This window comes from Pelmatolapia mariae, linkage group LG9 (genome assembly GCF_036321145.2).
Source record: "Pelmatolapia mariae isolate MD_Pm_ZW linkage group LG9, Pm_UMD_F_2, whole genome shotgun sequence".
NCBI classification, from domain to species: domain Eukaryota; kingdom Metazoa; phylum Chordata; class Actinopteri; order Cichliformes; family Cichlidae; genus Pelmatolapia; species Pelmatolapia mariae.
In genome coordinates this window covers 16,664,303-16,691,499 of record NC_086235.1, presented here as the reverse complement: position 1 = coordinate 16,691,499, position 27,197 = coordinate 16,664,303, and the positions used below count along the sequence as shown (strand labels likewise).

General features: G+C 40.3%; 2 protein-coding genes across 2 annotated transcripts in view; one reads left to right on the top strand and one right to left on the bottom strand.

Annotated features, from left to right (window-relative positions):
* The first annotated feature begins 1,386 nt into the window (after positions 1-1,386).
* hacd1 (3-hydroxyacyl-CoA dehydratase 1) lies at positions 1,387-14,448 on the top strand. The gene is made up of 7 exons (XM_063483496.1): positions 1,387-1,610; positions 4,977-5,094; positions 6,157-6,175; positions 6,291-6,379; positions 6,639-6,760; positions 11,347-11,525; positions 13,035-14,448. The coding sequence occupies exons 1-7, from the start codon at positions 1,492-1,494 to the stop codon at positions 13,115-13,117; spliced, it is 729 nt and encodes a 242-aa protein (XP_063339566.1). The 5' UTR covers positions 1,387-1,491; the 3' UTR covers positions 13,118-14,448.
* A 113-nt stretch (positions 14,449-14,561) lies between these two features.
* The window catches only part of LOC134634345 (collectin-12-like), a 41,209-nt gene continuing 28,573 nt past the window's right edge, over positions 14,562-27,197 (bottom strand). The window contains exons 3-10 of the mRNA XM_063483495.1: positions 24,110-24,232; positions 18,996-19,082; positions 17,844-18,887; positions 17,223-17,720; positions 16,325-16,461; positions 16,128-16,237; positions 15,428-15,573; positions 14,562-15,323 (exon numbers count right to left, since the gene is read on the bottom strand). Coding sequence (XP_063339565.1) covers positions 15,304-15,323; positions 15,428-15,573; positions 16,128-16,237; positions 16,325-16,461; positions 17,223-17,720; positions 17,844-18,887; positions 18,996-19,082; positions 24,110-24,232 — 2,165 coding nt within the window. The 3' untranslated portion in view covers positions 14,562-15,303. The remainder of the gene's footprint in view (positions 15,324-15,427; positions 15,574-16,127; positions 16,238-16,324; positions 16,462-17,222; positions 17,721-17,843; positions 18,888-18,995; positions 19,083-24,109; positions 24,233-27,197) is intronic.

Genomic DNA, 27,197 nt, shown 5'->3' with positions numbered 1-27,197 from the left:
GACATTGTGCCATTGCTGTCTTCAGACACATGAACACTTGATCAAGTAACTGGATCAGGATTAGATAATCTGGACTATATTCGGTGCTGTCTTCGGTTTGCACACATTTCTACGTGGTGTCATTAGAAGAGCTAATTTTAGATTCTGCATCGATGCGGTTTCTGAAGCAGTTCCTTCATGAGAGCACAACTCAGTCCAGTACAGGCTGATACCTGTATACTCCCAAGCAATTACAGTCCTGTGCAATACCAATGAAATTTGAAATGATTCAAAATGTTGTATCTTAATCATTTAAGTACTTCATCAAATTATTGAGTATCAACAACAAATAAAGAAACTGTGAAAAGACTAGACTGAAAGTACAGACCCCAGAGCTCAAAGTCAGTAAAACTATTTTTTATTTGCATTTGTATAGGATTTTCTTAAAATCCTGAAAATCAAGGCTCACATAGCAGATAGCAGATACATTCGCTGTCTAATCAGGGCTGTTTTTGGCAACTTACCCCACTGGAGTATGTCAAAATGCGCTTCACATGTGGTGAAACTGTGGCTTGTCAGTCAAGGTCAAATGTATGATACTGCAAATTTTGATATCCATACTTTGGTAATACCAAGTAAATACAAGGCCAGTGTTGCCGATACCAATAGTTTTACTGAGACTCATGTAGGGGTTATGTAGGGGTGAAAAGTGTGTTATGATGACATGAATCATCATCAATTTGTAATTTCTGATCACATTTTAATTACTACTAAATCACTTTGATTTATTACATCAATAATTAGTCAATAAAACTAATTAAACTAATTTGAGGTATACTGAACACAATTCAATGGGATACATACGTAGAGCAAGGGGCGTGAAACATAAGGCCTGGGGGCCAGAATCAGCCCAGCAAGGCCTCCAATCCAGCAAATGGGAAGGCTTGGGGAAAAAGTAACCATCAGTTCATAAATTTCGGACTTTTAACTATAATTTCACAGGTTTTACAGCTTTTCCTACTGATAAACACTTCGGCCATCGCCATTCACAGCACATTTATAATTACATTATATATGTCTGCAATTTTACACCTTTACTTCTTGCAGTTTAAGTCTAAACAATCATCCTGACAGGTCTTTTTCATTTACTACAACATTTCTTCATCGTGTAGAAAAACTGAGACATACTGATGAAATTGCTCTTCTTTGTCTTATGTGATGTTATCTAATTTATAAAAGGTGTACCTAAACTTGTTCACGCTAAGCTGAAGATTGGGGTGAAAATGAGCCTGAATTTCTATAGTTGCATCAACTGAGTCGTGACAAGCCGGCTTTATTTCACTAGTCTTTGCCTCACCGGCAGGCCACGCACTTGTTGCACTAGTCCCGCGAGAGGGGGATCCATGGGCGGATAGCTAGATAGATGGATGGATGGATAACCCCGCTGCTCCCCTCCCTACTAGCCCCAGCTGTCAGCTCCCTTCCTGACTTCCCCACCCTGCCCCCGGTACCATGGCGTCCAGCGAGGAGGACGGCACGGTTGAGGAGAAGGAAAACAACAACAAAAAGAGAACGAAAAGCACCCTCGCTACCGCATGGCTCACTTTCTACAACATCGCCATGACCGCCGGGTACGTGCGTTATTCCGCCCCTGTCGCCTATTAATAAGAAAAGCAGTGAAGTTATAGCCGCTCCCTAAAAAACCGTAAGCGTGTGTTGCTGTTTATAGGACTGCGTCTCCGCCGAAAGTGCCTGTTCAGCTCGCTTGGATTTAGCAGTTCGTCGTCGCAAATGAGTTTGAGCAGGCTTTAGCGGTCAGTTTGGTAGTTTCTACGAAGAAACGAGCGACCGTTATTTGTCTCGAGTGTTGGAAAATGAATGAATGGTGTTTGGTGAAAGTGGCAGGCTGGCGCAACAGCCGTGTCCAAATAGGGCTGGCTGCATGGTGTCAGCGTCAAGGCCCACAGTGCGTCCGACAGTTGCAGTGATAAGTATAGCCGGACCGCGCTGACACTGGAGCTCAGGTCTGGGACAGTGAAGTGCTCAATGGGCACATTTTTAATAACAACAACGTTTGTGTGAAGAGAGCTTCCTGTGTTGTGATAAAGGACAAACACATGAGAACTTGAGAATAGCGGAGGTGTCGGGGTCACTGGATCAGTGGTGACTAAGCGCTTCCAGTTTGGCGCATGGCTTCAGGTACTGATCACTTTAATAATAATAATAATAATATTAATAATAATAATAATAATAACACTAAATAAAACAAGAATATATTTGTGCACATCGTTGTGACTCTGTCCAACTTAGTAACTTCTTTTTCACGTGTTAGTCAAAGATAAGTAAAATTGCAGCTGTCCAAATCTACTTGCCCCTATGTGGAAAAAATTATATACAACCCCTCCTCCCTCTACTATCCTCTTGATAAATTATGAATTAACTGTGAATAACCCCATTTAAAAAAGAAAATCTGAGTTCAGTTTCTCTACCCAAACCCAGGTCTGATTACTGCTAGATGTGTTGGATCAAGAAATCACTTAACTATAAGCTGTCTGACAAAGTGAAATAGGCTAAAAGATCTCAGACAGCAACGAGTAAAGCCACAATCTACAGAAACGACTGACAAACAAAGTAATTGACATCAATCAGTCTAGAAAGGTATACAAAGTAATTTCTAAGGCCTTCGGCGTGAGAGCCATTATACGCAAATGGAGAAAACTTGAAACAGTTGCAAACCTTCCCAGTAGAGGTCGGCCTACCAACATTACTCTAAGAGCGCACAAGTGACTCATCCATTAGGTCACAAAAGAACCCAGAACATCTACAGAACTGCAGGCCTCACTTCAGCTAGGGTCAGAGTTCACGACTGAACAATAACAAAGAGGCTGGTCAAAAATGGCATCCATGGGAGAGTTCAAGGAGAAAACCACTGCTGACAAAGAAATGTTCATCTTGCCTAAAGTAACAGAGCATTGCATAAAAAGAACATCATAGCAACAGGTGGTGGTAGTGTGATGGTCTGGTGCTGCTCTGTTGCTTCAGCACCAGGACGAGTTGGTGTAATTGATGCTTTCTATTAGAAAATCCAGAATGAGAATCTCCAACCATTAGTTCATGGCACCCTTGGGTTATACAGCAGAAAAATGATCCTGGTTTTGGTGTGGTCTAGTCAAAGCCTGAACTGAAATCAGTTTGAGATACTTTGGGATCATTGAGATACACGGTTTAGGGTCCAGTTACTTTTTCACATAGGGCCGAGCAGATTTGGATAGCTTTTCCCCTCTTAATAAATAAAATTTCATCATGCAAAAAACTATATTTTGCATCTTCTCTGTGTTTCTTTGTCTAATATTAAAATTTGTGACAAATATGCAAAAAATAGGAAATCGGGAAATGGGGTGAATTCTTTTTCACAGCACTGGTGTTGGTCTAGAACGTCACAGCTGGTGCGTCCTCAGTGAAAGGTGCATGACATCAGGGAAAGACATTTACAGTCAAACATAGGTTTTCCTTATGAGGACATTTAACGACAGCATGCATTAAGAAAGCTTCACTTGCGCTCCGCTTATCAGTATGAGATCCTTTTTATAAATCAACTGTGCAGGATTTTTTTTAAGTTTTTTTATATAACATTGCAGCTGGATTTATTTTTGATAATATGTTGTTGTTTTTTTAACATGCACATGCAAGACTTAGAGGTTTTTTATTCAGAACTATTATTAGAACCTTTATTATTAGAGCTATTATGTTCTACAGTTGTCTCATTCCTAAATTAACAAAAACCAAAGCTCATTAAAGTGTGTATCCTGTTTTTTATAAAAAGCCCTAACCCTTGACTGAATTCAAAGATTTAATCCAATAATTTTTTAGATGTTTTTCTTTATTCCAAATTTATTTGTCGGGGAAAATCTTCTACTCCCTCACATCAGAAAGGAGCCCGTTGGGGTGGTTTGAGCATCTAGCTAGGATGCTTGCTGGTCCTGGGTGAGGTCTTGGGGTCTTGTCCAACTGGGAGGATGCCCTGGGGCAGACTCAGAACAATGCTTGCAGGACAGAGGGGATCAATCAAAGGGACAATCCTGTTTTTATGCGGTTTCACTTACACATAGAGTAAAGCTGGTGTGTTGCAGAGAGAGTTTGTAGCTGCTGCTATTTTTTTAATATTTAACTGAAAGTGCAGTTACAATTGCCTGATGTAAAATGCTGCAGCTTTGGTTTGCTTTCTCAAGACCAGTAGTTTTGTCCTCTTTATTATTTTGATTTTAGTTGCCAGTTTATTTCAGTGCTCACTTTATTTATGGATAACTGATACATGTATACTTATAAACATAATGTAAATTTGTCTACCATCAGAAATTGTGGCATAGCTGTTGAACTGTGGTTGTGGCCTAGTGGAAAACACAAACAGACCAGTTTTATGACAATGTTAGGTTTTTTGTATTTGTCTGGTGTCTCAGTGGAATAAACAGGCAACACCAGATAAATAGAGGCAGTAATGTCTGTCTGTTACAGAGTACCTAAGAAATGTATCTATTTTACTTTATTACATGATATAGTGATTGGTTTAAAGCAGCATTTAGTAAGATAATTTTATCAGCTTTGTATGGGCAGGCAGAATTACTAAAGTCCCAACCCAGTATGTCAGCATGTACTGGGAATTCCTTGGTTTCAGTGACAAGGTTGGAAAATGTTAATATTTTTTTTAGTTTTATTCAGTATTTATATTGTTTAAATTCCTAAGTTTATTTCCTTTAAGTTTACATCTCAAATGTGTTATTTTAAGTTTCCTGTTCTATTCATATTTTCATCCTCCCTTTGATGTTATTATAAGGTGACTAAATGGCTTAAATTAGATTTAAAAGATTAGATTTCCAGTTGTGTCACAGTTATTTTTGTTTTTTTTTTCCATTGCAGAAAAATGTCTGTCCTTTACACCAATTTTCTCCTTTCACATTTCAGTTGCACTGAGCGGTTGTGTGACTTTTGTTTGTCTGCAGGTGGCTGGTTTTGGCCATGGCAATGACACGCTTCTACATACAGAAAGGCACACACAAGGGTCTGTACAGAAGTATAGCAAGGACACTCAAGTTTTTCCAGACCTTTGCATTAGTTGAGGTAAGACTTTTAAGTCTTAGAGACTGTGTGAAAACTTTGGATTTGTCCCCTCGGCCTGAACATTGAAGCAAATGCATAACTGCATAGTTAATGGCCAGCAGGGGGCAACAGGTTGTAAAAAGCAATCAGTCAGTATAGAAGTCTATGAGAAAACAACCATACTACTCACTTTTTTTAATGACCTACTTAAACATTTATATCTTGATTTTTATGGTTGTAATCATCAGTTTTAAGGCTTGTCAACAGGGATATTAAGACCGATACTAGTACTGATGTTAATATTTGGTGGCTTAAAAATTCATTATTCTGATATGTCAATTGATATTTTATACATTAACGGATTACTCTAACAGTTGTTATAGGCAGTTATTTATTTGTTCACACTAGTTGTTGCGTTTGTGGCGTTCAAAGAAAGGAAGATGCACAATGCCCCCTGGTGGACAAACTATGAAATTACAACATTCTTAAGATAATTGAAGGGTGTTTCTCACTATTTTCTTTACTTTAAAATTTCTCTGTTATAAATGCCAGTACAGATAGATTAGTAAGTAGCTTATTTTGGCTGATAATGTTATCCTGCCAATAAATCAGCTGAGCTATAATAAATAGACAATAGAGGAGGGTATGCTTGAGGGTGTAGCTTAATTGTCCTTGACAAATAGCTACCTAATAGGTGTGCAGTGTTCTGTCTTTTCATAATGGCAAGTGTATTTTGTTATAAGCCTGTTTTTCACTAGCCAAAACTATCATCCCAGTAGGATGAATGTTAGTGAAGGATGCACTTTGCTAACAACGTTTTAGCTGGCCAGTTTACCATCTTTTGTTCAAAGATGTTCTTGTCTGGTTTTAAATAGCCGAAATAGCAAATGGAAAGTTTCAGAATTAGTCCACAGACCATTGGGTGACATCATGGTGCCTACGTCCATCTTTGTTTTACAGTCTATAGTGTTTCCTGTCACGAGTGGGACTTTAGTGAATTAGTGAATTAAAAAACAAATACTTTTTTCTTAGACTTTAACAAGACAGTAATTTTTACTGCTGTTTGTGTTGCTTGTCTTACAGGTGGGACATTGTGCCATTGGTATGTGACAACTTACATGAAAACAGTTGGCTAATTTGTACAGATTCAGATAAATTCCCTCATCTGGCCATGTATTTATTGGTGATTTTTGTTTCTTACTTTGGCTCTGTTGCAGGAATCGTGAGGACTTCTGTGATTGTAACTGGGGTTCAAGTGTGTTCGCGGATTTTTATGGTTTGGTTCATCACCAACAGCATCAGACAGGTGACTTTTATGATAAACCGCAACTCCGTGACTGTTTACAATTTATCAATCTTTAGTTGACAAATTTCACCATAGTACTCTTAACCTCCACACACTGTATGTATTGTCACAACTATTCTGGAACACAGTCTGTCCAGTTACTTTTTTTTCCCCCACATGAAAATCGTACTTTTCTCATCTTTTTGCCTGTTAGAGCAGCACCCGTCAGGTTTGAAGCTTCTTTTAACTCTTTATTTTTTGCCATTTTCCTGACTTAAAGATCCAGAGTGAAGAAAGCGTAATCCTATTTCTGGTTGTGTGGACGGTGACAGAGATTACCAGATATTCCTACTACACATTCAAACTGCTCAACCACCTGCCGTACTTCATCAAATGGGCCAGGTGGAGACACCGTTAGCTGGGGCTGGGATGAGTTTGAATTGTCTTTCCTGTTTCGGGACACTGTCTGAGCATGTCGGCCTAATCCAGTGAATTCACCTCTGGCATGCTTCCCTCGCCTTGTAGAGCCGCGCGTGTATTAAGTATCTGTCGTCTAATACAAAGAGGAGAAGCATGTGTGTGTTTATTGATTAGCACCTCATTAGCCATTCTGTTTGTGGTCAGTGAACTAACCACTAACACAGCACTCTGAGGAAACAGGAAAAGGTGAAATGCTTGTTTGTTTTGGTTTTAACTTCTCCCTAAAACATAAAGAATTTCTGAATAAGTTTAGTTAGTTGCATAAGAGGCTGAAACCAGGCATTTTTTGTGAAAGAAATATTCTCAGCTGTAGTGAAACATAATACCTGTCTTATGTTGAAGGCAGAGTACTTGTGATGTGTCGTTCTGGCCTCGAAGCAGCTCACCTGAAACTGGAGTCGTTAGTAGAAACGTGAGCCGTCCCCACTGAAGGCTGTCCAGCGCACAGGCTCGGCATCTTAATTTTATTTATTCTTTCTGCTTCGCTGTGTCACGTGATTCTTCAGGCGGTCCATCTAATGCCAGCCACTCTTTTGTTTCTTCTCTGGATTCTTGTGCTCTTAAATGGCACCCTTCGCCTCCCCGCCCCCACCCTTCACGTCTTTCTTTAAGCACGGAGGAGACGACAGGCCCCCGGCGAAGGGCTCATGTTCAGCTGCTCCTGTTTTTAAGACCATCTGTTTTGGTCACGGAATGTTCACCCAACATTTCTCTCATCCGCTGAGACGCTCCCCCGAGCCTTTGCTGTGGTCCTCACTAAATACAGGAACCCTATAGTCTTGAGTCATGGCATATCATTTGGTCCTGGAGAGAGCTGCCATCATAGGAAGAGGCATGCTGTCTCACTGTTATTTGGGGCGGTGACGAGAAATTAAGTTGGTACTTTGTGATTAACTTAGTTGTGTGCAGGAGCTCGACAGTTGGTTTTCAAATTACGTGTCAGCAAGAACACAGTGTGTCCATGCTGCTGGGTCTTCTTCCTCTTTTCTCCCATTATCCAAAGGAGTTCCGCAGGGCTCCATATTAGGACCACTGCTCTTTTCTCTTTACATAAAGAACCTTTGTGATAATTTATCAAATGCTGCATTCCATCTTTATGCAGATGATACAATTATCTGTTGTTCATCTCCTTCAGTAGCACAAACCCTCCAATTCTGCAGTCTGCCTTTGATGTTGTTCAGTCCCATTTAACTCAACTTAAGTTGGTGTTAAGAGACGTAGACTTTATACATTCGCAGACTCTCCCACTGGCTGATCTTTATCTATAAATCTCTGCTTGGGCTAGTTCCCTCTTATTTATGTGTTTATATGTGTAAAAAACACAACCAATACAGCCTTCATTCTCACAATATCATACAATTGATTGTCCCAAAAATCAGAACAGAATTGGGGAAAAATTCTTTGAAATACATTGCCTCTGCTTCCTGGAATAATCTGCAGAAGGAACTGAAATTATCGAGAGAATAACTCTTTTACTCAGTGTGATTGTTTTTAATGTCGCTCTTAATTTGATCTGTTATTGTATATTTTTCACATGTTCGTATGGGATATTGTATTTTTTTATGTTATACACTTATATACATGTATTTTGACTTTTGTTGCCATGATGTCAGGTCTCTCTTGGAAATGAGATTTTTAATCTCAATGAGATTTTACCTGGATAAATAAAGGACTAATAAATAATAAAATACAAACAGCGTCTTTCTTAGGCACTAATATCTTTTTTTTCTCAATTTCCAATATAGTATGACCAATTTGTCACCACATATTGATGTGGTTACTATTTTTTTTCTCCTGTGCATAGATTTAAGGTCAGTGTTGCTAAAAAAAATCCTCGCACTTTTTCAGCTCTTAGTTGCCATATCATCACTACTGCAGCCTCTTCCTGATTGGCTGCTTTGCTTCATAAGGTCACAGTTCTGTATACGGTATACAACTGAAGTTGTAATTAGACGGCATAGAATACATTTTTATTGCTATGAAGATGATGCCCAGCTTTATCGATCCATGAAGCCAGATGAAACACTCTGACTAGTTAAACTGCACGAATGACTTAAACACATAAAGACTGATGACCTCTGATTTCCTGCTTCCAAATTCATATAAACCTGAGGTTATTGTACTCTGTTCTAAAAATCTTAGAAATATCTTTGAAAAAACCAGATGTTTACTCTGGATGCTGTTACCTTGGCCTCTAATAACACTGTGAGGAATCTTGGAGTCGTTTTTGAACAGGATATGTCCTTCATTGAGCATATTAAAGAAATATGCAGGACTGCTTTGTTTCATCTGCACAACATCTCTAAAATTAGAAACGTCCTGTCTCAGAGTAGCGCTAAAAAACTAGTTCATGCATCTATTACTTCTAGGCTGGACAATTGTAATTCATTATTATCAGGCTGTCCGAAAAACTCCCTGATACAAAATCAGAATTGGACTACCTTATTAATTGCTTTGAATCTGAAATTTACATTTATTTCAGATAACCTGTTAACAGGCCCCAAAGATCTGTACATTACAGAGATTCAAATCTTTCATTATTTAATTAATGTGTTTTTGTGTTGTGTATCCATGTACATTTTCTGGTGATAGATTCAGACATTTGTGTGATTTGAGGCGTGAGCTTTGTTTGTATCGTTTCCATATTTCTCTTCTGCCAAGCTTCATCTTGTCTGCCAGTGTTTACACCATATGTTCCTGTGGATATACCGAATCTATAAATTTGTTCATTCCAGCAACTTTTTATTTCAGGACTACTTTCTGGGTGCAGTTCAGTCCATATATGCTGGACCATATTGGAGCCCAACAAATTTATCTTGGCCTTGTTTGACCATAGAACATGCTCCCAGTAATCGTCAGACTTTGATGATGTTTAACGTTGTTTAAAGTCGACCTGTTACCCTTTCCTTATTTTCTGCCAGATACATGTTTCAAACTCTTTCAAACAAGCAATTTAGGAAGCTTTGCTGTTCTTGCTTCTTTATGAGAGGGGATATCCCTGATTTGGCTCTGACTGTGAGTGCAGCAGCCCCACCCTCATGCTGTTTAAACTGCTGTTTGTGAGGGGAACCCAATCAGAAGAAAGTTGGTTTAAAGAATTGCTTAAGAGGTAAAATGACTTATTTGCTATTTTGGTGGATAAACTGGAAGGCCTACTATAAGATAAACAACAACTGTGAGCCATGCAAAGCTAGAAACAAAAATGTGGAGCATAAGAGGTCTTTAATCGTTAATCTTGCAATTTCGAGTTGATTTTAGTTGATTAGTCATCTTGCATCATTTTCCATCTTTGTGAAATCTCATATGTTTCTTGCACAATTGTTTTGACAATTCCCTCATGTAATTGTAGGATGCAGATAGACACAGCCCATCCAACAAAGAGAACGTTCTTGTGCTTAGATTGTCAAACATCAGATTTACTCAGGACTGTTTTAGTGATAAGTAGTTTTAAGCGTTTAGCAGTGATTGCAGGTATATTCAGGTATATTGCCAGTGAGCTTGAAACAATGCAGTTTTTGACATTTTATTTAAGATTATTTATTGGAGAGGTTTAACTGACTTCTCTTGTATACCTTCTGTTCTTTGATGACCAGTCTAACCACTAAAATTGAACCTAGTCTTTCTTATTCTTGTCTTTTGAGTTGCTTTAAAGAACTTCAATTGGTTTCTTTTATTTACTATAAATCAGATCTGTGGGAATTCATGCAGTGTATTCCCACATATTTGTGTGGGCTTTCTAATCTTAGAAAATTGGCTTCAGGTCAATATTTTGGTCATTTTTGTTTGGTAATGTGCCCACTGCAAACAAACAGTGAGGCAAAAGATGCTGTGTTCCTGGTTGTTCTTAACATACCAGTTCACAAATTATAGTTTGGGAACATTAAAGTCTCAGATGTCAGAAGGTTTTTGCACACATGCCAGTTCAGTGGACCAATGTAATTATGCCTTCAGTTGCAAAACTGTGCACTGGCATGAAATAAGGTAAGGAGCTGCTGGAAAGTAAGAATGCATATTTTATATCCAGCAGGCAGTGAAACATTATTGTAATAACAAATCAGCTTATTACTTAATGCTGGAACATGATCTTATTCTTGACTTTCTCTCAATTTAAATGAACTGCATGAACAAAAAGGTTGAAAACATTTTTTTTAAGCTTTTGCATGTGAACAGCATGAAAGTGTAAAAAGAAAATGATACCTTGGAGTTATCCAGAGCCAAAATCACTCAGAGTTCCTGAAGATGGAAAAAATGTGAAAATATGACTTTTTTACAATGTGCTGCTTGACCACCATATCTCTGGAATACCTCGAGGGAAGTTTTATGTCCACAACTCAAGGCAGCTTTTGTTACAGTGTCTGGCCCCTGTGTCAGTGATCTTTCTGTGTTTTCAATATGCATGTGAGTGTATTAACATCCTCTGACTGTCAACTGTCCCAACTGTGTGAGTGCTAAAGTGATCACGCTGCTGGATTTGAAGACATCCATCCTGCTCTTTCTTCTTCCCACAGATACAACCTCTTCATTGTCTTGTACCCGGTGGGAGTCGTTGGTGAGCTGCTCACCATTTATGCTGCGCTGCCGTTCGTACGCAGGTCTGGAATGTACTCCATGAGGCTCCCAAACAAGTATAATGTGTCGTTTGACTACTACTACTGCCTCATCATCGTCATGCTGTCCTACATCCCACGTAAGAAGCAAATTTCATGCCTACATTGTGCACTATCGGTTTTGGCATGTAGGTCAGAATCCTGCATGATTTTTAAACTGTATTTTCTCCTGTTGCGGTACAAATAATTCTGCCTGTTCTGCTCAAAAGCAGCTTTTCTGTCCTGTGGTGCAATGTTTGGTGGCATTTTATAATTTGACTAGAATCATCTGTCGCGGTATATCCAATTTTATTTGGATATACTGTGTGTTCACATGTCGTACATCATTTTAAATATAAAGATTGTTTTTCATAACACAGCTGTCAATGACTCCCTGAAGTCTAGAATCCATAGACATCACCAGATGTTGTTTTCGCTCATTGATTTGTGATGCTACCTTCAGTTGCTGGTTTTTGTCTTTCTGCATTCATTTAATAACTATTGATCTGAGATTGAGTGACTGGCTTGGCCACTGAAGAATATCCCTTTTCTTGGGCTTGAGAAACTCTTGGATTGCTTTTGCAGTTTGCTTTGGCTTGTTCTCGATTTGCACAGTGAAGCTCTGTCTGATCGGTTTTGCAGTATTTGGCTGAATCTGAGCAGAGAGTGTAGTCCTGTACACTTATTATTCACAGCGCTGTCACAAGTCACAGATTAGATTTAAATTTTAATCTAGTCCAATCTGGTCTTCTCATTCATGATTATAACAAGTGGGTTGCAACTTGTTGTAAACTCTGTGTTTCCATCCATGAAGCCATCTCTTGTTCATAGACTTTGATAATACTCCTACCTTCTCCACACTCTTGACTGAGCTCAGTGTTGTGAAGGGTTTTTCTTAACCATGGAAATAATTCTGTGATCATCCCGTTTAGTTGTTTCTTGTGGTCTTCTGGACCTTTTGATGTTGATGAGCTAACCAATTCATTTATTCTTTTTAAGAATGAACCACATTCTTGATTCGGCCACTCCTAAAGTTTTTGCTGTCTCACTAATGATGGCCTACTTCACTCCCACTGACATGTCTTTGGTCCTCAGGTTGAGAGTTCCAGTGAAAAGATACCGAATGCAAGTTCAACACCTGGAAGCAACTCCAGGTCTCTTGCCTGCATAGTTTGTCATGAAATGATGGGAGGGAGTAAGACTCACTTGTTCATTTACTTTCGAGCCCCTGAAAACATACTGCACTGTATGAAAACGGCTGTAACTGCTCAACAGTTCATGCAAAATGTGTGTCAAATCCTTTGAATTAAAGCTGAAAGCTTTTACTTCAATCACATGTTGATTATTTGATACAAAACGACAAAAATCGCCTTTGTTCAAAAATATATGGACCAAATGTCATGGAAAATATGGAAAAGTTGTCAGCTGTAATAGGCTCCAGGCTTTGCCAGACCACCCCAGTGGCTTATGTCTGTGAATGCATATCTTCCCACTGTGCTGCTTCTTGAGACCAAGTTGAGAGTTGTGAATTTGTATTTCACTCTAACTTGCTTTCGTTTGTGTTCGTCATAGTCACAGTCACCCTGAACATGTTCTCGTCTTTCTCGCAGTGTTTCCTCAGCTCTACTTCCATATGCTGCGGCAGAGAAGAAGGATGCTTCATGGGGAGGTCATAGTGGAGAAGGACGACTAGACGAGCACCACCTCCCACCTTCATTTGAGCCAACCTGCCCTCCACTTCACCCTCACCTCCACCACCGCTTCATCTTCATCTCTGTCTCACCTTTTAGCACCATCAGCCATTACATTCTTCATTGCACGGGACCTAAAGAACCACACAGCTGACGATGGTTACCACCCAGTGACAATCAGTAATAACGACAAAGCCACGGAGTAAAACCACAGTAGTAATACCAGATCTGGAGTGTTTCTTTGCAGGATTCATTCCTATCTGAATGGTAATATTGGAAACATGTTTACAGTCCCAGTGTTGCTGGAGCTAGAGACAGAAGCCTGTGGCGTCACATCTCAGCACTCAGAGATCACGAGTCCTTTATTCACCCACCAGCCTTACTGCATCTTGTTGCACTGAAGCATCGCAGCCTGAGAGAAACGAGCACTGAGCCACAACACTGCACCCCGAAGAAGGAAGAGCCAAATGAGGGGGAGGGGGGGTGTTAAATTAGTCGCCTCAATTAAATTCATTATTCAGCCCATGCAATTGGCAGATTAAGTGTATATTAAGTATTTCATATACAAAATAAGGTTTCAAAGTGAGAATATTCATACCTCAACAATAAATCTACATTTGGACAATATGCTGCTTCTTGTGTGTATGTGTGTAACCCTATGTGTAAACAATGCAATGTGAAATGAGCAGTTAACACTAATCATATTTCTTAACAGTAATTTATTCGCATACTGTGAGCAAGCACAGCTCCGACTTAACATTGTGTCCGCTTGGCTCAGCTCGTGCTTTCTTTTATGTTGTTCTGATGTTTACTATGTCAAATTAATTTACAAGAGTGCATCTTAAACTAAATTTGAGTCTTCACAAAAGTAGTAACTTCTTTTTTTCTCTATAGGCCGCTGTAGGTATGAGACTACAATTCAAATTTATGTGAGCACTTCAGTCTTCAGTCTCTGTCTTGTTTGTTTTTGAACATATCCGGTGTCTACATCGATTGGACAGTAGTTAGACTCCCTCCTACCAAAGGTGCTATTGTGAGATCATTTTAGTCTTCTGTGCAGCTGAAGGAGTGACTGTGATTGGAGATTACCTAAAGCAGGAAATCAGGATGTGAAATGACTGAGAGGAAATGTTAGCGAAGAACTGCATAGCCCATGGTTATCAAAGAAAAAAACCTTTTTGCTTGTAATCTGGGTTAGTGGGAAAACAATAAAAGAAAGTTATTTAAGGGAAAAAAACAATAAAAATGTGAAAATACCTTTTTGTGCAAATTCAATAAACTAAATTCTACAGTACTGAAGAGTTTTGTGATGAACTTCACTCTGGATCTAGAACTCAGCCACTGAGTACAACCACCCTGTGGATTTTATGTGCTTATTTGTGAGTTATTCCTTCATTTCTTTCATAGTTCTTTGTTTTGCAGGAAAATACCCAAGTGCAGAAAACGGCACATTTTCTATTTTTGCATGAAGGATCCACAGTTTTTTATTCATGAACATATTTATGTATGTAATAGCAAAAAGTAAATCATACATAAAGTATAACTCTGTAAATTCGTTTACTAAAACTCAAGCTGATTGTCGCATTTTTCTAAGTTTATACGTGAGTACTATATTTTTTATTTCCTACTCGTGTTATATAGATGGTCATGAGGTTAGATAACAGTTTCAAGATAGCATATCAGCGACATTATGTTTTTTGCGCATCATTTTGCACACCTTATTTCGTTTTTTTCTTTTTTTCGTTGGAATTATATAAAGAGAAGCATTACCGAAGTCCACTTGGCTTCATAGATTTCATATTTTCCTACAAAAATTGCATAATGAAATATACATTCAGATATTCGGTTGTACATTGAGTACTGTTTTATAAAACGTATTCCAAAAAAATATAAAAATATTTATATATATATATATAAATCAGTTGATTTGGTTATTAAAAAAAAGATTCTCTTCCTATCTTGGTCACCCTGCTGTATTGCACTCCTGGTAATGTTGGACTGGCTTCACTTTGGAGGAGAAAGGCATCTCATCAGCACTGGAGAGATGGTTACTGTTGCAGCCCTGGGCTCATTTCAAAATTGTCCCTTTGCTCTCTCCATACGGACTGTCCCATGTGCTGCGTCAATTGGACCAGTGCCACACGGGTGCAGTCTAGCTGCTCACTGTGCACTCAGACTGAACACATCACTATGATCCAGGTGATCTTGCTGAGGGAAAGAAAGAAAAGAAAAGAGATCAGCATTAAGGTAGTGAGCAAAATATGATTACAATTATTGTGGAGCGAAAACGGGCAAGACAGATGATGACGCACAGGTCTCCATTTCCTTCTCGCAGATGTAGCTTATGAGATCTTCACAGGAGAAATCGTTCCATAGCGCTTCGTGGGTGAGACCCGCGCAGTCTTCTCCTTCTTCATGGCCGTGGCCCCAGTTGTCGGGCTGACCTGGCTTCCATTTCCTGCAGGCGAACAACAGAGGGCGATCACATGTTAGATTTACTGTGTTTGATCTAAGAGCCTAGGAGAAAAGCAAATAAAATAAATCGCATCCGACAATTTTCCACTGAATATGCCTTTATTTTCGGTGGTTAGATCTGAAGGCAGATCCCTGTGGTTAACTTTTCTCAGTAATGCTGCATTAAACTTTTTCACTGTTCATCTCATTGTTCTGTTTGCAGTTTTGTACACTTTAGTGTTTATCTCACTGTTCCCGAAAAGCAGTGAAATGCTCTCACTGGACGTGCCTCTATAAACAATGTTAGAATGAATTTGAATGTTTTTCTTTTGTTTAAATAGGCAGCAACGAGACTTGAGCACTGGAGGTCTACATTCAACTCCGTGCAATCACAAACTTTTCATAAGATTTTCACAGGATTTTTGAAGTTTATTTTGTAATGTTTCATGTAACTGAAAACCTACAGTTGTTATTATTGTTGGCATTTTTATTGGAAAGAAGTTCTTTTCTGAAACAAATATCCCTCCTGAGCATTTCCTAATTTACTGTAATACTGACGTGAAAGTAGGTTCAGTCCCATCCAGCCAGTGCCACGTGCGCTCCTCTTGCCTGTCGGTCAGACCCATCCAGAAGTAACCTTTGCCAAAGATCTGCCTCTTCAGCCATTTCTGAGGTCACATGAGGACAGAAAGAAAACTCAGTCAAAACTCACAAATACTAGAGAGCAATGTCAGATTACAAGATGTGCGACTCACCTGTTCCTCCATGTCGTTGATGATTAATAATGAACCAGACATTGATTCACAGGTTGTCTTTGCATGATCAAAGCTCTGCAGGTCTTTGGAGAAAAAATAGCACTTGTCTTTGTAGTTTAGCCATTCAGCAGGGCATCCTGCAAGATATTGAAAAAGCATTGTACAATTTGTTTTTTTCTAAAGTGATGTGAGATGAAGAAAAAAAAAAAGCTCAGTTTAGTAGAAAGTACCACAAACCTGGCTCTGCCTAGCATTCCTGTAAAACATGTAGTTTTAACCACATAGTTATATATCTATATCTATCAAGAAAAAGTATGAAGAGACAGCAAACTAGACCACTCTAGTTGAGTCCCAGAATAAGAATACAGAGCTGTAAAGGAATGTAATAGGCCTGTGACTAAATTGGCTAGTACGCGAGAGGCAAGTTGGTGCTTTTTTAGCCTTTAGACCACAGGTGTCGAAATCCAGGCCTCGAGGGCCGGTGTCCTGCAGGTTTTAGATGTGTCCTTGATCCAACGCAGATTGGATCAAGGACACATCCAATCTGCCATTTAAATCAAGGATTGATTTAAATGGCTAAATTACCAACATGTATTCAAGTTCTCCAGAAGCCTGGTAATGAACTAATCATTTGATTCAGGTGTGTTGAAACAAGGTTATATCTAAAACCTGCAGGACACCTGCCCTCGAGGCCTGGAGTTCGACACCCCTTGCAGACACTAGTTAGCTACACTAACCAGCTGCTAGCAGTAGCTTTATATTTTGCATGGAGGCATGAAAATTGGTAACAAGCTAAACATGATACTAATATGGTGATATTCTAGTTACCAACCAATGTAAATATATGCTATCTGACTAAGTCAAAATAATCATTCTGAAACTGATTATGAAGTCATACCTGGAGCCCATATGGTAGGACCCACTGCCTCATCCTGCAGAGACACAGGTCCAAAAGGAACTGCAGGGACCCGGATTGGTAGTCCTGGTTGTCCGGGTGGTCCTACTGGCCCTGAGGGCCCTACTGGTCCTGGCAGTCCCCTTGGTCCTTGCTCTCCAGGTGGTCCAATTGGGCCACGGATACCTGGTGGGCCCTGTACACCCTGAGGACCAGGTTGTCCATCTCTTCCAGGCAAACCAGCACTACCTGGTTCTCCTTTAGTACCAGGTGGTCCAGCTCTGCCTCCTGACCCTCTAGGGCCCTTTGACCCGGTGCTGCCAGGTATGCCTGGGAGACCCTTTAACCCTGGAAGGCCCGGTGGTCCTGGACTACCCTGCTCTCCTCTAGGTCCTCGGATCCCAGGAGCTCCCTTGTCTCCTTTCTCTCCCTTCTGGCCTGACTGACCAGGTAGTCCCTGAGGTCCTTTGTCCCCTCTTGGCCCTCTGGGACCAGGGGGACCTGAAACAAAAGAACATTCTCTAATTTTCTCAATTTAATCTTAGCAAGAAAGTTAAAATAAAATGTAAAATTTAAAACACGCATTGATTCATATAATAAATTTTGCAGGCGCACTTCTCATACCCTTTAAAATAGTAAAGTTGGTTATTAGTTGTGAATGCTTGGTGTCCACCAGCTTCATCTCCTCCATGACAATAGAGAGGCTTGTGACCTCCTTGTCCATACGCGCTGCCAGCTCTTCCTGCTGTGACCTCAGACTCGTTGCGTCTGTCCTCACGTCAGCCATGCTGTTGTTGAGGTTTAGCAGGAAGTCTGAATGACGGCCAACTGTCTCTGAACATGTGCGTAAATCATTCAGGTTTAGATTGATTGCACCAAGAAGCTGTGTGGTGAAGCTGATGTTGCCGGTCACACGATCAATACTCTGCTCCGACTCATCCAGTCGCACCTCTAGGCGGTCAAACTTTGTAGATGTGAGGTTGCCGAAGTCCCTCTGCTGATCCATGATCTCCCTCAGAGTCTGGTCATGAGCCTCTGCCAGGCTGCTAGTGTTCTGGAGCTGGTTAGCAATAAAAGTGAGCTGTGTCCCCACATCCTCCAGGCTGTCATTGTTGGACTTAGCTAGAGCTGAGGTATTACTGGCCAAGATCTGCAGGTTTTCCACTTTGCTACGAAGCCACTCTGTATCAGAGCGGGTCTGTCGGGTGTTCTGTTCAAGGCTCTGAAAGTCATTGCGCATCTTATGAATAGCCTGGCTGGTGTCATCGACTGAGCGTTGCAGCGCAGCAATGAGGCCTCTCTGCTGGGCCTGAGTGAGGTTGAGACTGCTAATGCTGAGCAGCGCCTGATTTTGGAGTTTTACCTGCTGTTGGAGTTCTCTTTGCAACCTAGCTGTGTCTTCCTGTAGACCCTCAATGATGCTGCCGTACGACTGCAGACTGCCATTTACAGAGCGCAAGGTGGCTGTGTTAATGTTCAGCAGTCCTTGAATGGAGCCCTGGCTGCTCTGGATGTCTGAGCCAATGTTCTGCAGCTGATTCAGCTTAACTTGATCACTGCGGATGCGCTCTTCCACCGCAGACAGCTGCCTCTGCAGAGTCCAGATGTTGTTCTTAAAAGCCTGGATCTCTGTGGTGGTATTCTCCGACTTCTCTCCGGTCTGATCATCTGAAGATGCAGATTTGTACAGTAAATGATAAAAAAAAAATATGTTGATGATTCACTGTAGCTTTTAGTTACAGCTTTTGACTTCAACGTGTGAGCCTAGATACATACCTAGCTTTTTCAAATCAGTCTCAACAGCAATGATCTTTCCTCCATAGTTTGCAATACCTTCAGACACACTGTCAACTCTTTGCACCACTGTAAAGAAAACAGGGCAGGCAAGACAAAGTTTAGCTTCACAGGCTCTGTCTTTCATTAACAGACAAAACAGGTATGACAGAACTGCCTGCAACCACAGACACCGTATATAAATGGGATCAGAGAGGAAACCAATTAAAGTTTCTGACATACACTATAGGGGACATGTGTCCACATCTCTTGGAGGCATGTAATAATGACAAACCCTGAGTAATGTAATCCCTTGGGTTACACCAGATTCAGACGTAAAGCGATATGAAGTTGCTGTGCATTGAAAAGGAAAAAGGCATTAATAAAGAGCGAGAGAGAGAGGGAGGAAGACACACTGATTCAGCAATGATGGTGTGGGTGGTCAGTGACCAATGCTTAGATGGTAGGTGCATAGGAGGACATTGCAGAGGGCCTTAGGGGACAGGAAGTGATCTGAGGGGGGGGGGGGGGGGGCTTCAGTAAACAAGCGGATCAAAGATGACCAGTGGAGACAGACTCTGTGGCAGGGAGGCTCTTCACGCCCCCACAGGCGACACAGGCATTCATTTCCTCTGGAATGTGTCTGGGATTCCAGGGATGCATCCCGCTTCTACCTCCAGTCTCACCAGGGGGACACATCCTGTAAGTGGGAACAGCATTGGCTCCTCTGTTGTGAAGCTGCATCTGAACTGTTTACTTCAGGATTAAGGATAACGGCTGAATCCAAGGGGTTTAATTATTGACCAGAAACTAAATATATCTTTTCCCCTGAATGGGAGCAAGCATCAAAATGCTTTAGATTAATGTTAGCATGAAGTGTGTCTCTGTTTAGTTTTGAATATTTTTTTTTTAAAAATGTACAGACTAAACTAGGACATACAACTTTTTAATTGGTGAGTTCTAGAAATCGTGGTAGGCTGATTTTGTGGTTTGAACTGAGTTACAATAGCTGTTTTCATCTGTTTTCAGATTGTATGCTAAAAAAACGTCTGGAAATTTAATTCTGAAAATGTTTCCCGTCTTTGGCTTTTTAGCCCTCTCCAAAACCCACCTAAACTTGTTTCTGGGAATAAGCAAACCAGTAAAACTGTCTTGCGATGCAACTGTACCACATTATTTTTTAGTTATGAATCTAAAAGGTCAGTTGGATAGGAAATACTGCACACACAGAAAATTAAATGTAACGCATTTCCAGTAACCAGATGTACAATGAAGCTCCACAAACACCTAAAAAAAGCATATAAACTTTAAGCTCTGCAGACCTATCGTAATCTACACCTATGGCACATTGTTTCATTAGCAAACACACACACACACACACACACACACACACACACACACACACACACACACACACACACACACACACACTAACCTGGAAACTAAAGCTAAACATGAGCAGAAGCTTCTGGAACTTTTCCACATGTTCTGTTCATGGGCTGGCCTCGGGAGAGGATCATTGCATCACACAGTGGTAAAATTAACCATAAAACACACATGCAAAAAGCTGAAATTACAACAGGGCTGCAGAGTAAAGCATTATTTTGCCTCATAGGCCCAAATGTTGTAGAAATGAGCTGTTTTGTACTCAGTTTGAACTCTTTCCAAGATTTTGTGTGGACGGGTTCTCAAACTGTGTGTCGGCTTTGTCCGGGCTGTCTTGTAAAATCAAACTCTCTTATGCAACTTTTTAATGAAGTGAGTGAACTTCAAACTCCAGTGTGGGATTGTGCTGAATCTAAGAAGGCTAGCACATTAGCTAAAATGACAGCGACACTTTAGCATTAGCTGTCAATTCCAGTAAATTTCACTAGTTAAAACAGGTAGAACAGGAAACAAAAAACACATCTGCATAGGGATTCTGTCTGCAGCAGAAATGTTGAACTGATCAATGAAATGTTTTTTGCTCATGAACCGAAAGACGGAATAATGTGCTATTTTTTCATTTAAAGTTAATCTATAGAGAAATGTCAGTATTTCACTCTTTGGTGTTTTATGCTTGGAATTCAGAAAGAGAGTCACAGGCTTCTGGTCCTTTTTCTTTGAGGAAAATTAATGGGACGTGAACCCATGAGCTCTGAGAATAAACTCATTTTGCTTTTGGTCCTGTCAATTGAGAAAACAAGCTGCAGGAGAAAAGAGTGGGGTCACTGCCTCCCAACTACACTTCTGAGATTAAACTGCATCAAAACAAAAGAGCCACATACAGAACGTTTCTGTGGGTCAGTGATGGAGGACAGAGAGAGACACACAAGTTTATTGCGTAGAAGACTCTGGGTCTCACTACATAACCATCTGGAGCTGGGAGTGTGTTTAGGCTGAGCTGTGGTTCCCTTGACAGAGGAGTGCTTCAGTGCCAGTAAAAACCCAGTTTCAGTGGGTTCTGCTGGAGTTGCACTGAGTTCACTCACTTCTCATCTGGGATCAATTAGGCCTGCCTGAAAACATGCAGCGAGGAACAAGAAAGACCGGCTGAGCTCACAGCGTAAGGGGACATCATTGTTCGTGTACTCAAGGCACACAGATAAGCCCCGAACATGTTAACTTCACGCCATTTTCACCAATTGAAAATAAGACGGGGACATAGAGCAGTCACATATGGGAATGTTTAAGACAATTATAGCAGGAACATTCAGAGTTCAATTCTCCAAAAGACGGCGGGACTGCTTCCCGACCTGGAAAAAATTAGAAAAAAAAAAGCCAACCAGGAAGTTCAGCTCCACAAAGCCTGAAGAACTTCTCCGGAGGTGTGAGCTTTAGGGGAATTGGTAAAATAAACTGAGAGAAGGTTGCAGGGTGGAGAGAAAAAAGAGAGAAGGCAGACAGACAGTCAGATGAAGTTGAAATTTAAAGGGTATGTTCACCCAAATTACATAGAAAAATACTGTACATGCTCACGACTGATGTTTGTAGTCATGCATACTGTATAGTTTTTGGCAATAATGTGGGGCTTATACTAAAAGGTGAGTAAAATTTAATTTCAGTCAGAACTCATATGGACAAAAGAGGCTTGTGATTTCCATTAGCATTACATTTATATTTGGTGGCATTGCTCTGTTTAGGGACACCCTCCTGTGTGCATACGAAAGCTAGAAGCAGGAAGTGCTAACAGCGACAACAGATATGCCATTGATTAAGTCAGACAGAGAATTACAGAGAGTGGGTTGCAGAGAGGCTTGCATAAGCGCAGTGGCATGCCTGATTGCAGTGGCATGCGCAGTGGCATGCCTGACTGCAGTGGCATGCGCAGTGGCATGCCTGACCGAACAAGATTTGTGGTACTCAAGACCATGAAATTGAAATGAAATTGAAATGAATTTGACTAAGATTACTTTAAGTTTATGACAGTTACTGAAAAACACTGGCAAGGAGCACTATAAAAAAAATGAAAAATGAAAATGACATTGGTTCAATGAAGTGACTTCATTAAACCAATAACCAGAATCTCACAAGCAGAGATCTGTCAGCACAAGGAAATTGAAACAAAGACAGTGTTTGCCGAAAGGTAAAGAAAGAAAATCCAATTTTGGAAAAAAAATACATATTATGACAATGACAATGTTTCGAATTGCTTGTTGAAGCAACCAATGGATATTAGTACAGTATAGTACTGTGGAAAAGTCTTGAGCTACCCATTATTTCTTTAGATATTTCTTTAACAGCATCTTGAGCAATAGTTTTCAGAGGAATATTACTGGAGGACGGAAAACCTAAAAAAAACCACAGTATCTACAGCAGATGAACAGTATGCAAAAGTTACATCAGTTACATCTGGCCCTTCAGTTGATCCATCAACGGTTTGCTGAAGCCTCAACAGAAATGGTCTCAGTGGAAGGGTGGCTGTCAAACAGCCATTGGTAAGGAAGGGAAACAGAGAGAAAAGACTGAGGTCTGCCAAATTACACAAGAACTGGATTGAAAATCAGTGGCAACAGGTCTTATGGAATGATGAATCCAAATGTAAAATTTTTGGTTTAAATCATCAGTATATACGGAGGAGATCAGGAGAAAGTGTGTTACTGTTACAGTCATATACTATCAGTCATGGATTAGCCTCCCCAGAACCTAGATCTCAACATTATTAAAGCAGGTGGGATCGTCTTGACAACAAACAATACAAAAGGCAGAAACATTGAAAGTAGAGCTTTGAATGTCCTTCAAGAAGTCTGCAGAACTATTCCTGAAGACGACTTAAAGAAATGACAAGTAAGCTGATTAAGAGAGTTCAGGCTATGTTGAAGAATAAAGATGGTCACACTAAATATTGACTTTCAAGCTCATTTTTGCTTTATATACTGTGTATGTTTGTACATTTATATATGTTTTGATTTCTATATGCACCTATTTCCTACTTTCCTATCAAAATATAAAGGAATGGGGATTGGCTAAAGCCTTTCACAGTACTGTATCATCTTCTCTGGCTATTTCACGTTTCCATTCACAATATATAGAGTATCTGGAGTCACCCCGCATGTGAAATGCACTGCCAGGCATATTTGTTTTGTTAGCTGTTTCTCTTGGGTTCAATCACTGTTTGTTTTTGGTAACTTCATATTTACACATGAAGGTGAAATCTCTCACCTGACTCTGCAAGAAAGTAAACAAGCATTTAATTTAATTTGGTTTAACAGGGCGTTTATCTGTAACAGAAAATGTAGAGAGAGTAAATTGAGGGTAAAACTGCTAAGTTTTCCTCGTGGATGTGGCAGAAGTGTTGTCATACTTTCCATTACTGAAACATTGAATAATGACAATGAAACATTGCAAAAGAACATTCATGTCATACTTGAGCACACTGAAGTCCACTCAAGGGACGGAGAGCTGTTTGCCTCACGCACAGGAGGTCTCATACGGTCATGAAACAGTGAAGCTCTTGCCAGCACAAAGAGAAAACTAATGATATGTTTGGATGGTTACTCCATCAACATAATGTAAGTGAATCATTTCAACATTTTAGAAAACAAAGGGCGTCATTGTAGAAGTGTTTGCCATCCTCTAATTTATTCTGTTAGATTACAGTGATAGTGGAAAGGAGCGTGGCGAGCAGCTTGTTTTACCTTTATATCCAAGTATAGCAACAGCGATGGTGAGGAGTGTACACAGCACATAGAGCAGAGCTATGGAGGTCTTCAATGCCCATTCATTCTTACACTTTGTGCACTGGGTGCCCTCCTGGATTCCTGCGTAAAAACATGAAAGAATACCAAATGAGTCAATACACTTTGCTTCCTATGGAGCATTTTTCTGAATCAGAAATGCCTAAAGTGTGTAGCTGGAGTTTGGTGTTCGCTAAGGACTCCAGGAGACCCACATCTGGATAAACAGCCCTGGAGTCTACATTAAAGAGGCCAGCTCTTCCTTCGGGGGTCCTGGTGGAGAAGGGACACAAAAACAATCCCCCCCACTGACTTGTTTAGACTCAGCGACATGCTTATTTTCCTGAACTTAGTCTTCTCTCAGCAAACTGCCTCTCTTTCAGTCGCCTTGTGTGAAAAGATTTCTTCCCAGAGAAACGGAGGCAAATGGTGTGTAGGGTTTTTTTTTTTTTTTTTTTTTTAATGCAGTGTCAGGACTGTGGAATGAAATTAGGGGCCCTTAGCGTGTGGGGACACTTTTGGAATATTCCTTTTCAAGGATATTTTTCATGACAGATGAGTGGTGAGCTCTACAGTGCTGACGGGAACACAGCTGCATTTCATTTTCAGTTCAGGGAGTGTGTGTGTGTGTGTGTAAAGGTTGGGAATGTAGTGTGTGAGTGTGTGTGAATTTTGTGTTTTTGGGGGGGTATTTGCTTTTCATGTACCTGGAATAAAAAATTATAAAGGAATACAAGATATATTCAGATTAACAGGAGCCAGTCAGTTCCCATCATACGTGGCCCTGTAAAGTGCAAGAATCACTTAGTGCCAAAGGTTTAACCACACATCGAGCTCAAGTGTGTTTTATATGATGAGGTAATTCTTAAATAAACTAAAAATCCAGCGCCGATTGGATCCTCAGTGTCCCACTGGGAGTTTCGATGCCAAAGTTAACAACATCATTTATTCTTATTGGTGTGAAGGGATTTTTTGTAAGATCACTGATTGTTAGACCTCAGTCAAAGACCGTGTCAAGTTGGAGGGAGGTGGAACACCTGGTCAACCTCAACAGGAGATTTACTGTAAAGAGTACAAGCAAGTGATGGATGAAACTGAAAAAGGAGGTTCTAGATGTAATCGTTCCATGTGATTGATTCTGTGCAAACTCAAATGACACCACCATTACCTCACTGACCAGCAAGAAGACCTACTTTACTTCATATGCCTTAAGGTGCACTCAGTGTATCGGGCCAGTACCCACACTGTTAAAAGCATGTCTTCAGTCGAGGTAAACCAACAAATCAGCCAAGCTGTTTTAACCTGTTGTAGAGGTTGGGATGTTCGCGGTAGATCTTTTGGATCCCGATGGTTGCAAATTGGGAGGTCCATGAATTGGACTTGACTGGAATTTGTCAACTATTACAAACCTTTGGGTTCTGGCATTTATGATGATGTAATGATACAATGACACATGCCACCTACCAAAAAATTGCCACCCCCAGTGGCCCTTAATGAAGGCCTCCCCTAGCAGCACCCCTTCCCACTGCAAAATCTGCTCAGGAAAGGTTTGAGGGACGGATCAAAGAAGCCAAGTATTCATACAGCCTCCACATTTCCCACATCACAATGTACTCACATAGCACTGAGGCCTCACGTAGCAACCTACAGCAACCAGGATCCACTGCCAACATCCTGGTACCTAATACCAGAGAACACCCACAGAGATCTCATTTCTGAGTCAGGGCTGTTTAGGCAGTACAAGGTGACGTATACATTAAAAAGTAAGAGGCTGACTGGTGTATGACTTATACTCAAGTCAAGTCAAGTCAAGTGGCTTTTATCGTCATTTCAACCATGTACAGTGGTACAGTACAGAGTGAAACGAGACAGCATTCCTCTGAGACCCTGGTGTTACACATGACATATAACAGACAATCAACGCAGGATTACGTAAAGTGCAATGTGCAAAAATTGCAACAAAAAAAAAGAGAAAAGACAAGACAGTGCAACACTAGACAGAACAGGATGATGGCGCGGATGCTGTAAGTGTCCGTGATGGAGGGAAGAGAGGGTATTGCAATCCACCTTTACCATATCAGACAGTGATGCAGCTGCTCAGGACGCTCTCGATAGTCTCTCTGTAGAACGTGGTGAGAATGGATGGAGGGAGACGGGCTTATCTCAGCTTCCGCAGGAAGCAGAGGCGCTGTTGGGCCTTCTTAGTTATGGAGCTGGTGTTGAGAGACCAGGAGAGGTTCTCCGCCAGGTGGACACCAAGGAATTTGGTGCTCTTGATGAAAATTATAAGTTATAAGCATCAATATTCTTTTTTCATTTATTTTTTCCTTAAGGGGAAAGACAATCCCTGAGCTATAGATATATAATTTTACCACTGGGATTTTTTCTTTTGTTGCACAGATATTAGTGTTCAAATTTTGCCCCCCAAAAGTTTATGGCCATACCTGTGGTGATCTTCTTTCTGAGGAAATTATAATTTAAACAAAAAGGGGTTTTTTTTGAATCGCACTTTGTCTTTACTAAATGTGAAGAGATTAAAAAACACTAAATTCATGAACTGTTTATGAGTATTTATTTATTTATTTGCAGGATCCTGAAGCAGTTAATTGACTTCTTCCAATTTCTTCCAATTAACTTCACACATAAAAACAGTTTTTGCTCACCATCAGCTTCTAAGAAAGCATCTGTCTGATTTCATGCGGTAGCTTTTGGATTTTTTTTGCAGGAAATGATACAGGTGAGAACAATTAGTTTGAATAAAATCAGTTAAGTTGCATCATAGTAAAACTGCTAACACAGAAGAGTCTGTAAATATGAAGCAAACTATAGAGATTTGGCAGTTTTTAAAATGCTTTTGTTCCTGATCCAAACTTTACACTCTCTCAACTTAAACAGAGAAGATTTATGTTTTCAACTCAAAACTGTACTATAAAAAAAATTGGCCTTGAGCATTTGTTTCCAACGATGACAACACAGAAGCCCATAAATCTTATCAAAGTGTTTCAAAGCAAGACGTTTTTAAGCAAAATCGGTAACTTGTGACTCTCTT

Excerpts from the sequence above, each read along its gene's own strand:
- hacd1 (XM_063483496.1), top strand. The coding sequence starts at position 1,492 with ATGGCGTCCAGCGAGGAGGACGGCACGGTTGAGGAGAAGGAAAACAAC. Across the intron at positions 1,611-4,976 it reads AACATCGCCATGACCGCCGG|GTGGCTGGTTTTGGCCATGG; the intron begins GTACGTGCGTTA and ends GTTTGTCTGCAG. Across the intron at positions 6,380-6,638 it reads TCACCAACAGCATCAGACAG|ATCCAGAGTGAAGAAAGCGT; the intron begins GTGACTTTTATG and ends CCTGACTTAAAG.